The sequence below is a fragment of the Mandrillus leucophaeus genome, unplaced genomic scaffold (genome assembly GCF_000951045.1).
Source record: "Mandrillus leucophaeus isolate KB7577 unplaced genomic scaffold, Mleu.le_1.0 Scaffold247, whole genome shotgun sequence".
NCBI lineage: Eukaryota > Metazoa > Chordata > Mammalia > Primates > Cercopithecidae > Mandrillus > Mandrillus leucophaeus.
Genome location: NW_012102554.1, coordinates 2,395,872 through 2,407,488, shown reverse-complemented (window position 1 = coordinate 2,407,488; position 11,617 = coordinate 2,395,872). Strand labels below are relative to the sequence as shown.

General features: G+C 38.6%; 1 protein-coding gene across 5 annotated transcripts in view; it reads right to left on the bottom strand.

Annotated features, from left to right (window-relative positions):
• The window catches only part of RNF111 (ring finger protein 111), a 117,345-nt gene that overhangs the window by 95,217 nt on the left and 10,511 nt on the right, over positions 1-11,617 (bottom strand). The window contains exon 2 of one of the 5 annotated variants that reach the window (XM_011983185.1): positions 5,811-5,983. The exons of the other annotated variants lie outside the window; for them this stretch is intronic. Within the exon in view, the coding sequence (XP_011838575.1) occupies positions 5,811-5,860 (50 nt within the window). The 5' untranslated portion in view covers positions 5,861-5,983. The remainder of the gene's footprint in view (positions 1-5,810; positions 5,984-11,617) is intronic. 5 annotated transcript variants of the gene reach the window in all.

Sequence of the window (11,617 nt, the reverse complement as noted above, 5' to 3'; positions counted from 1 at the left end):
TGACACAATCAGAACCTGAAAATAATTATTAAAGCTTACAATTTAGCAAAACCATTTTAATTTTTTGTTTGTTTGGTTTTGAGATAAGGTCTTGCTGTTGCCCAGGTTGGAGCACAGTGGCAGGATCACAGCTCCCTGCAGCCTTGACTTCCTGGGCTCAGGTGATCCTCCTGCCTCAGCCTCCCAGGTAACTGGGACTATAGACATGAGCCATCATTCCGAGCTAATTTTTTGAATTTTTTGCAGAGATGGGGTTTTGCCATGTTGCCCAGTCTGGTCTCAAACTCCTGGCTTCAAGTGATCTACCTGCCTCGATTTCCCAAAGTGTTGGGATTTTAGGTGTGAGCCACTGCTCCCAGCCACTGAATAATTTCCTTGAGTCAAATTACCGCGTAATATTCTGGACACTCACTCACTAATGCTCCAAGTTCTAATTTTGGTGTCGTTCTATAAAAACACTCTATTATCTAGCCACCTTTCTTCAGACTCAAATATCAAAGTTTTCTGATCTGAAATTATCAAACTCTAAAGACTTTTTCACCAGTCATCACCATTTGGTCACTTATAAAAAGCACAATGGGATAAAGGGGATTCTACCAGCATCTTCCCTGACAGAGATAGTCACCCTCACAAAGACTATGCTCTAGCTAATATGAAATATCCCAAAATAAGAAAAAGCAATCCTCCCAAAACTGATAACACGTAAAAATAAAATACGTGGTTGAGTGTGGGGGCTCACGCCTGTAATCCCAGCACTCTGGGAAGCCAAGGTGGGCAGATCACCTGAGGTCAGTAGTTCGAGGCCAGCCTGGTCAACATGGTGAAACCCCATGTCTAATAAAAATACAAAAAAATTAGCTGGGCATGGTGGTGAGCCTATAATTTCAGCTGCTCAGGAGGCTGAGGCAAGAGAATAGCTTGAACCCAGGAGGCGGAGGTTGCAGTGAGCCAAGACTGCGCCACTGCACTCCAACCTGGGTGACAGAGTGGGGCTCCACCTCAAAAATAAAATAAAATAAAATAAAATAAAATAAATGACAATATTAACACAAAGGACAGGAGGGGAGTAAATGAAAGTATACTGTTTTAACTTTCTCATATTATACATACAACCATCTATTATTCCTTGAAGAAAGACTGTGATAAAGATGCATAGTGTAAACCCTAAAAGAACCACAAAAGTTTTTTTTTTTTAAAGTATAAGCCAAAAGTGGCGATAAATGTAATATGATTTTTAAAAATCCTCAATCCAAAAGGAAGCAGGAAATGAGAAAAGGAACAGGTGGGACAAACAGAAAACCAACAGCAAACTGACAGATTTAAATCCAACTGTATCAACACTGGGGCTACTGGTGTAAGGACAGACTAGAGTCCAGAAACAGACTCAGATACATCATCAAATGATTTTCCAACAAAAGTGCCAAGATAATGAGGAAGGAACTGTCTTTTCAACAAATGATGGTAGGCTGAGTGAAGTGGCTCATGCCTATAAATACCAGCACTTTGGGAGGCTGATGCAGGAGGATTGCTTGAGCTCAGGAGTCAAGACCAGCCTGGGCAATATAGTGAGACTCTGTCTCTACAAAAAAATTTTAAAACTAGCCAGGCATGGTGGTGTATCCCTGCAGTCACAGCTACTCAAGAGGCTGAGGCAGGAGGATTGCTTGAGCCCAGAAGGTTGAGGCAGCAGTGATCCACGATTGTGCCACTGCACTGCAGCTTGGGCAACAGAGACACAGTCTGTCTCCAAAAACAAACAAACAAAAATGGTAGTGAAACAACTGGAGAGCCAGATAGGAAAAAAAGGAATCTCAACACTTACCTCACACCAGATACAAAAACTAAACCTAAAACTATAAAGCTTCTAGAAAAACCATAGCAGAAAGTTTATGTGATTATATCATGGGCAAGGATTTCACAGGATACAGAAAGTAGTACCATTTCTTAAAAAAATTAATAAGCTTGACTATCAAAATCAAAACCTCCGCTCTTCAGAGACAGCATTAAGAAAACAAAAGAACAAGCTGGTAAGCTAAAGACAGATAAAATTATATATACATATGTTTGTGTGTGTGTGTATACAAACATATATATGTAATTTGAATACTGAATATATGAAAAAAACTCTTATATCCTAATAAGACAACCCCACAAAAAAATAGGCAAAAGATTTTACAAAACATACAAAAATAGCCAATAAGTAAATCTAAAAATCTTCAATATCTTTAGTCACCAGAGGAATGTAAATTTAAACTATAGTAAGACCCCATTACACACCCAACAAGACTAAAACTAAAAAGACCAAAACCACCAAACATTGGCAAGGATATTCCACAACTGGAACTCCACACATGACTCTCTGGCAGCTTCTAATAATGTTAGCTATGCATACATCTAACCTATGATCCAGCAATTCCATGCCTAAGTTGGAAAACACGGATACAAAGACTTGTATATGAATGTTCATCACTTTACTCATAATAGCCAAAAATTAGAGAAAAAATAAATCTCCAAGTGAATGGATAAATTATGTTACACAGCTACAAAGGGATACCAAACAGCAACAACAAAGAAGGAACTTACTGATACATGTATCAATATGGATTCATCTCAAAAATATCATCCTAAGGGAAAACCAGACACAAAGTATTTATTTGAAATTCTAGACAGGCAAAGCTAACCTAAAGTAAAAAAAAAAAAAACAAAAAAAAAAACCTTGAACATTGGTTCTGTCTTTAAGGGATGGGGACAGGACTGACAAGGAAGGAGCATGAGGGAACGACTGTTTGAGGCGATGGTTGTTCGAGTTCAATACCTTCATAAGGCTTTGGGTAACAGATTCATTTGGCAAAACTTAAATGGTACACTTAAGATTTGTGCATTTCACTGTATGTAGAGTTTACTTTAAAAAATGTAAACAGCCTGTAATTCCAGCACTTTGGGAGGCTGAGGCAGGTAGATCACAAGGTCAGGAGTTCAAGACCAGCCTGGCTAAGATGGTGAAATCCCATCTCTACTAAAAATACAAAAAAATTAGCTGGGTGTGGTGGCAGGCGCCTGTAATCCCAGCTACTCGGGAGGCTGAGGCAGAGAACTGCTTGAACCCGGGAGGCGGAGGCTGCAGTGAGCCGAGATCATGCCACTGCACTCTAGCCTAGATGACAGAGTGTGACTCCGTCTCAAAGAAGAAAAATAAATAACTGTGAACAAATATTTGACTCTAGTTAGTGACATGAAAACTGTAGCTTTTTAGGGATAAAATGCACTGACGTCTGTAACTTTATTTTTTTAATTTTGTAACTTTAAAATGCATAAAAAGCAACAGGTTTGGCTGATGGATGGTTTGAGGAACAGATAGATGGCTAGAAATATCATAAAGTAAAAAAATAGCAAATTGTTAATCACAGAATCTAGGTGGCAGGGAGATGGGCGTTCAATGTACAATTCTTTCATCTTTTCTATGTTTGCAATTTTGCATAATAAAATGCTGAAGGGAAAACATTTGATGAGCAGAATATCAAACAGAAGAGTAATAATAATACTACTTACATGAAATTCTAAAACAAAGAAAACTCATGTATGATGTCAAAAATCAGATGAGTAGTTGCCTGAAGCAGGAGATGTGGGTGGCTGATAGAAAAGCACGAAGGTACTTTCTAGAGTGATGGAATGTTTTATGTCCTGATTGGGGTGCTGATTGTATGGATACACACATTTGCCAAAATTCATCTAACTATACATAAAACATGTGCCTCATATTGTGTATAAATTATACATCAAACATCAAGTTGATTGGTTTTTAAAATAAGTTCACTATATAAAATCTGGAATACACAGAAAAACCACAGAGAAATTAAGTCTCAATCCCATCACCGAAATAAAATCACCAATCTTTCCTTCTCTTGCCAACGACCATGCCTACTGGAGATAAAAATATACCTTATACTGTTTTCCTTAGAAGGAAATACAGAAATAGTGATGTCCTCAATTTTGGAATTCTTTACTCAGGCAACTCAAAACCCATTGATTTAAATCCCCATATCCCCATCACCGCTGTGACTCATTAGCAAGTTATTAATCATTCTGTGCCTGAATTTCCTCATCTGAAAAATGAAAATATTTATCACAAAGGGTTGTTTTAAATAATAAACAAAGTAACATATGCACATGATAGCTCTTATTGTTGTTGTTTTTAAAGATGACGAGTCAGCTAGTTTTTAGAAATCATCCAGGCAAAGGAAGTCCACAAGCTTCTTCCCTCTGAATTCTTCCCCCTACCCATCACCACATTTTTTTTAAGCAGGCCTTCAATCCTCTAGCTACACCTACCTCAAACTAGTCTAACTTATTCGAGTGAACCTCAAATTCCTCTTGAAAATTAAACCAAAACATTGAGTTGTTAAAGGCCAAAGCAAAAGTTGCAGTAACAAAATAAATAAAAATAAAATCAGAAAACTAAATTAAAAAGATGACAGCTATCCTGAGAAGGCAGGATCTAATGTTGGGAGCAAAACTGCCCAAGGAAACAATTTCTCCTTGAATGAAGTCCAACAAGTTTATTTAGATAAAATTTGTTTTTACTCCACATATATGATTTAGGTCAGTCAAAACATGCAACCTGGAGAGTAGTAATGAAAGATTGTGTTCTAGAGGCTGGGTGCAGCGGCTCGTGCCTGTAATCCTAGCACTTCATGGGGGAGAGGATTGCTTGTGCCCGGGAGTTTGAGATCAGACTGGGCAACATAGGTGAGATAGGTGAGACTATCTCCACAAATAAATAAATGAACAAATTGTATGTACTAAAGAAAGAGAACATGAGTTGTAAGACGAAAACCAGGAAGAATTACTGACACTTTAATGCCTGACAGTAAAGGCATACTGAAAGTTGGAATCTGGGAGAACACCTCTGGATAGACATCGCGCCCATAAAGTGAACTTGACAAGAAAAAAATAATTTAAACCATGTAGGAGATTATGCTTGCCCTTCTGCTCACTGATTATATGCCTAGAATCAACACAAAATAGAAGATTAAGTTTTGCTGCTCTATATTAGGTCTCACTTCCCAAGTGTCTCTCAGAATGTGAGCATCTTACTATGCTGTCAGATTCTAATCTTTGGAGCCATTTATTTTTCCCACATTATAGGCCATATACACAAACCTACTCTCTCTGATATTTAACAATGAAAACATGATTTGTTCCAATAGTGGTGGGAAAATGGGAAGTGCTGGACTTCCAGAGACTACATATTTATACTGTATATTTTCTGGGCAACTTTAGGGATTTCCAAGGTTATCTCTGACTAAATGCCATTTTTGCTTTCCTTGGATCAGTATATTCAGATAGTGAAGTGAAAATTCTTGTTGCAAGAAACAAAAAATGCCAAGATATTAAACAACTCTAGAATACTGGTTTGGGGAAACCAAGAATTCATTATCCTGTATGCTGATATCAGCTACTTTATTTAACAAACCTTTTTTGGTTTGAATTTTTGCTATAAGTCACTGATCAAGGTGATAGAAAGGTGCTACCCTTTCCTAACAAATTTCATATTTTAGATAAAAATAGTAATCCTAATCCTAATGTGAATTCTTGTACACATTAAGTCTCATCTACACACATTTATCTATCTGTATACTTTTTTGCAATCTTCAAAATTTTAGTTTCAGTAAACCTAAACAGCAAATTCCTTCTGTTGGAAATAATAAAAAGAGACCACTGAGGATCAGTAAAGATAATTGGGAGAGAAAAGATGGAATATTTGAAATTGAAGCTTGTTAAAGACAGATAACTAAAAACAAAGTCAAGACCTTAAAACTGCTAATCCAGAACTGCCATCTATGAGGGAAAAAACACGCATTCACACTGGAATAAAATAAATAAACCCAAGAGTCTGGGAAGAGGGTTTCAAAAAGATCAATTCAGCTATGGCAAGGAGGATAAACACAGGATAGGTCATTCAAACTTCTTCCATCCCAAGCATCTGGAATGAGAACAAAACCTAGAAAAGTCACTCAGGAAACAGAAATTAATTTTACAGTAGCTTATTAATATTTTAGAAGATACAATAACACTGACAATACATTAGCTATCACTTACTCATTTATAGTTCTCATTCAATAAATATTTATTGAAAGCCTATAAAGAGCTAGGCACTTGTTTTAGGCACTGGCATCAGCCATGAACAGGACATAGAAAGTCTTTGCTGTCATGGAAATTACATGCAAATGAGAGACCAAAAAAAACCAAGATAATTTTAGAGGAAAACGTGCTATTAAGAAAACAGGTCACATGCAGTGGCTCACAACTGTAATTCCAGCACTTTGGGAGGCTGAGGCAGGCAGATTGCTTGAGCTCAGGAGTTCAAGACCAGCGTGGGCAACATAGCAAAACCCTGTCTCTACAAAAAATAAAAATAAAAAAATGAGCTGGGTGTGGTAGCAGGCACCTGTAGTCCCAGCTACTTAAGAGGCTGAGGTGGGAGGATGGTTTGAGCCTAGGAGGTGGAGGATGCAGTAAGCAGAGATCATGCCACTGCACTCTAGTCTGGGCAACAGAGCCAGACCCTGTCTCAAAAAAGAAAAAGGCCGGGCGTGGTGGCTCATGCCTGCAATCCCAGAATTTTGGGAGGTTGAGGTGGGCAGAGGGCTTGAGCTCAGGAGTTCTAGACCAGCCTGGGCCACAGGGCAAAAGCATGTCTCTACAAAAACTTAGCTGGGTGTGGTGGTACATACCTGTCCCAGCTACTCAGGAGGCTGAGATGGGAGGATCGCTTGAGCCCGGGAGGCAGAGGTTGCAGTGAGCTGACACTGAGCCACTGCACTCCAGCCTGGGCAACAGAGTGAGACCTTGTCTCAAAAACAAGAAAAAAGAAAATAAAACAGGCAGTAGGATCACTTGAGGCCAGGAGTTCAAGGCTGCAGTAAGCTGTAATAGCACCTGTGAATAGCCACTGCAATCCAGCGCTGGCAACATAATGAGATCTTATCACAAAAAGGAAAGAAAGAAAACAAAACAAATGGTAAAGGCTGACTATCAACAGGATCCTCTCTAAGAAGCTAAAAATATGAATCATAGCCACTAGTCAGTCAAGCCACACAATTCTGGAGGAAGAGTATTCCTGGGAGAGAAAAAATAGGAAAGACTATGTGACAGGAAGATGCCTAACAGGTGCAAAGAACTGAAAGAAGGGAAGCAGAAGGAGAGGGAAATGGCACACAATGAGATCAGAGGTAGTCAGGGCCGCATCAGGTAGAGCCTGTAGGGAACTTGCTGAATTTGGTCATTCTCTTTTTTTTAAATTAAATGCACAGCTATGAGGGCTTTCACTCAGAACTTCAGTTCCCATGACTACTTTTACATAAGATTATTACATGTGTTACATGTTACTCAACCATACTTACCATATTTACCATGGAGATTTTCAGGAACTTGGCCCTCACAGTAGAAGAATGTTCTAATAAAACATAGTAACTGCTACAAATAAGTACCAAATACTATGGGAACACAGAAGGGACAGCTATTAATTCTAAAAGAAAAAACTGAAAGAAGTTTAAGAGCTGACCTTTAAAAGTAAAATTTCATGTAGAGAATAAGGATAAGGATACATCACAGAAACGGCAGGAAGACGGTCAAGAAAACAGAATGGTGAGTTTTAACCAATACTATAGAGTAGTCGCCCCTTAACCACAATTTACTGTCTATGGTTTCAGTTACCTATGGTCAACATGGTCCAAAAATATTAAAGAAAAAACTCCAGAAATAAACAGCTCATAAGCTTTAAACGCTTATGAATGCCTACACAGTGCCCAAGTCATTAACCTCACTTTGCCATTTTATCATCATTTTCCATCATCACAAGATGGGTGAGTATAATATTTTAAGAGAAAGAACACATTCACATAATTTTTCTTGAATACAGTTGTAATTTTTTGCTATTAACGTCTTACTCTGCCCAATTTGTAAATTAAACTTTATAAAAGGTACGCATGTTGTGGTTGTAAGCATCTACTGGGGGTCTTGGACTGTATCCCTCATGGATAAGGGAGGACTACTGTATTTAGTTCTTTAAAAATGATTTCATAAAAAATAAAATCGCATAATATAGCTTTTGTAGGTGTTCTGTAACAAATCTTATATCACATGATTTTCCTCACTTAATAAAAGTATTAAATATTTTCTATTAAAGACCCTAGCTGTCAAAATAGACTTAGGCTTTCTAAAGCGAACCTATTCACCAAATGTGCAGAGCCCAGTTCCATGTCACTAATATAACTTTTTTCTGGCAAAATTATCATGATTATCAAAAGCAGAAGTTCACATCTTTTAACAACATGGTAAGTTATACAAGACCTTTATCTCAAATCTCCCTCCAATCCCCAATAAATTGATAGTAAAAGGAATTCTTTTTTTAAATCAACAACAAAAATAGGAACAAAGTAGAGATGGCAACAGAATCCTGTTACCTGACTGACAGGAAATCCAGAAAAGAGAAGAGAGGTAAAACATGGCTAAGAAGTTACCCGAGGTAATATAAGTGTGTCATATAACTGAAGAACATGAGCCCCTGATACCTCTGTTCCCAGAGACTACCATTCTCCTCCTCACCTACTCCACGAAAGCCCCAATTGTTTCTAGGCTATTTCTCAAGCAGGTCAAGCACGCTACGGCTAGTCACACTGCCTTCAATGCTCTTCCCCCAGATAACCACGAGGCTCACTCATTCACTTCCTTTACATCTGTGTTCAAATGTTTCCTTATCCATGATACCTTCCCTAAGCACCTTACATTAGTAGTTAATACCAACATCAAAATTTTCGTGGAAAGGCAAAAAATAAAAATATAAAGTTAACTCAACCCTCTACCTTCCTTTTCCAGGTCACTTATTTCCATAATCACCATCCACAAAATTTGTTTCCTCACCAGAGCAGAGATTTTGTTTTGATCACTACTATATGCCCAAAAGCTTAGAACACATATTTGGCTTTCAATAGGCATTTGCTGAATTGTTGTTTAAAATAATCAAAAATCCTGACATAACTGAAAGATGGTGTGAAAGGAGAATAGCGGGCTCATCAAAAACTGGTTAATTTCTGGAGCAGCAGTTATCTTTTTTTTTTTTTTTTTTGAGACAGAGTTCGGCTCTGCCACCCAGGCTGGAGTGGAGTGGTGCGATCTAGCTCACTGAAACATCTGCCTCCCAGTTCAAGCAATTGTCATGCCTCAGCCTCCCCGAATAGCTGGGATTATAGGTGCCCGCCACCACACCCGGCTGTTTTGTATTTTTAGTAGAGACAGGGTTTCCCCATGTTGGCCAGGTTGGTCTCGAACTCCTGACCTCAGGTGATCCACCTGCCTCGGCCTCCCAAAGTGCTGGGACTACAGATGTGAGCCACCACACCCGTTCCTGAGGACCTTCATAATCTTAAAAATTGGCCAGGCACTGTGGATTGCTTGGGCCCAGGAGTTTGAGACGAGCCTGGACAACATGGTGAAACCTGTCTCTACTAAAAATAGAAAAATGAGCCAAGTGTGGTGGTACATGCTTGTAGTCCCAGCTACTTCGGAGGCTAAGGTGGGAGGACTGCCTGAGCCCAGGAGGCAAAGAATGTAGTGAACTAAGATCTCACCACTGCACTCTAGCCTGGGTATGAGAGAGAGACCCTGACTAAAAAAAAAAAAGGAAACAAAAATCATTGGAAGATCTGAAAAAGCTTTTATATCTATTGACACTTACTGATATGGTCTGGATCTGTGTCCTCACCCAAATCTCAGGTCAAACTGTAATTCCCAGTGTTGGAGGTGGGGCCTGCTGGGAGGTGACTGGATTATCAGGGCAGTTTCTAATGGTTCACACCATCCCTTTGGTGCTGTTCTTATTATGGACTTCTCATGAGATCTGGTTGTTTAAAATTATGTGGCACCTCCCCCTTCTCTCCTGCTCCCACCATGTAAGACACCTACTCTTGCTTTGCCCTCTACCATGAGTAAAAGCTCCCTGAGGTCTCCCCAGAAGCAGATGCTGCCACGCTTCCTATACAGCCTATGGAACCTTCAGCCAATTAAACCCCTTTTCTTTATAAATTACCTAGTCTCAGGTATTTATAGCAGCGTGAGAATGAACTAATACGCTTACCCTATTAGAAAGTAAAACTCAAAAATGCTTTAAAATGTATTATTTTAAAACTGCAGTAATAGGCCAGATGTGGTGGCTCACACCTGTAATCCCAGCACTTGAGGAGGCTGAGGTGGGTGGATCACTTGAGGTCAGGAGTTCAAGACCAGCCTGGGCAACATAGTGAAACCCCGTCTCTACTAAAAATACAAAAATTAGCCAGGTATGGTGGTGCATGCCTGTAATCCCAGCTACTCAGGAGGCTGAGGTAGCAGAATCGCTTGAACCTGGGAGGCCGAGGTTGCAGTGAACTGAGATTGCACCACTGCACTCCAGCCTGGGTGACAGAGTGTGACTCCATCTCAAAAAATAAAACAAAAAAACAAAAAAAACAAAACAAAACAAAACCACTGCAAACCCACTATATCTAATAAAAGTAACTTTTATTAAAATATTTTCAAAAATTTAATGAGTGGTAATACTACACACTTTTTGCAAATCTCTCTAATGGCTAGCTTAACAGAAGAAAGCTGGATTGTCACATTTCCATCTGTATTCAATCTATCATGATATGCTGTTCTGGTTAAATTATAAAAAAATCCAGTTTCACACAAATATGTAGTTGAAAAAGGGAGTAGTATTTTTAAAAACCTTTTCAGGTAAGTGTGGGTGCTATTCCTCTTTGATACTACCCCAGTACTTTACAAAGGCAGCTTGAACTTAATTGCAATGTGGAATTTGAAACCATATCAGTGAAACCTCGTACTATCTCAGTGAAAAATCAACTGTTCGATGCTGCACTTTACATAGACCTTTCACCCAGACATGACTTTGTAACATCATGGTCATCTGAAAAATATTGTTTCACCAAGTTATGTACCTCTTTCAAACATGACACATTTCATTATGTAACAGTTAAAAAAAAAAAAAAATTTGTTAATAACACAACCAAGCTCATTGCAAAGTCCTGAGAAACTGCCAAAATTACAGTGACTGATAGGAGTTTTCCACAATTCTAATTTTTGCTTGAAAGTCTGAATTTTATCTTGGCAATAAATTCTGTCATTTGTTTTTCATGAAGTGAAAGGCTCACTTCATTTCTTTTTGAGAAAATACGTAAAAATATCCAAGTTCACATAAATACAGTTTGCTTCTTTCAAGTAAAAATGTGTTCCATGAAAAAAGTGACTAGTTTGCTAATACAGCTTATAACTAAATCAAACAAGTTCTTTTCTCAAAATAAGCATCATACTTTGGTATGCAGTGGAAGACCCTGTAACAACCTTCCCAAGAACATACGGACACACCAAGGGGAAGAACACTCACTGGAATCTTTCAGAGGGTGGAGGGTGGGAGGAGGGAGAGGATAAGGAAAAATAACTAGTGGGTACTAGGCTTAATACCTGGGTGGTGAAATAATCTGTACAACAAAACCTATAACACAAGTTTACCTATGTAACAAACCTGCACTTACAGCCCTGAACTTAAATGTAAAAAAAAAAA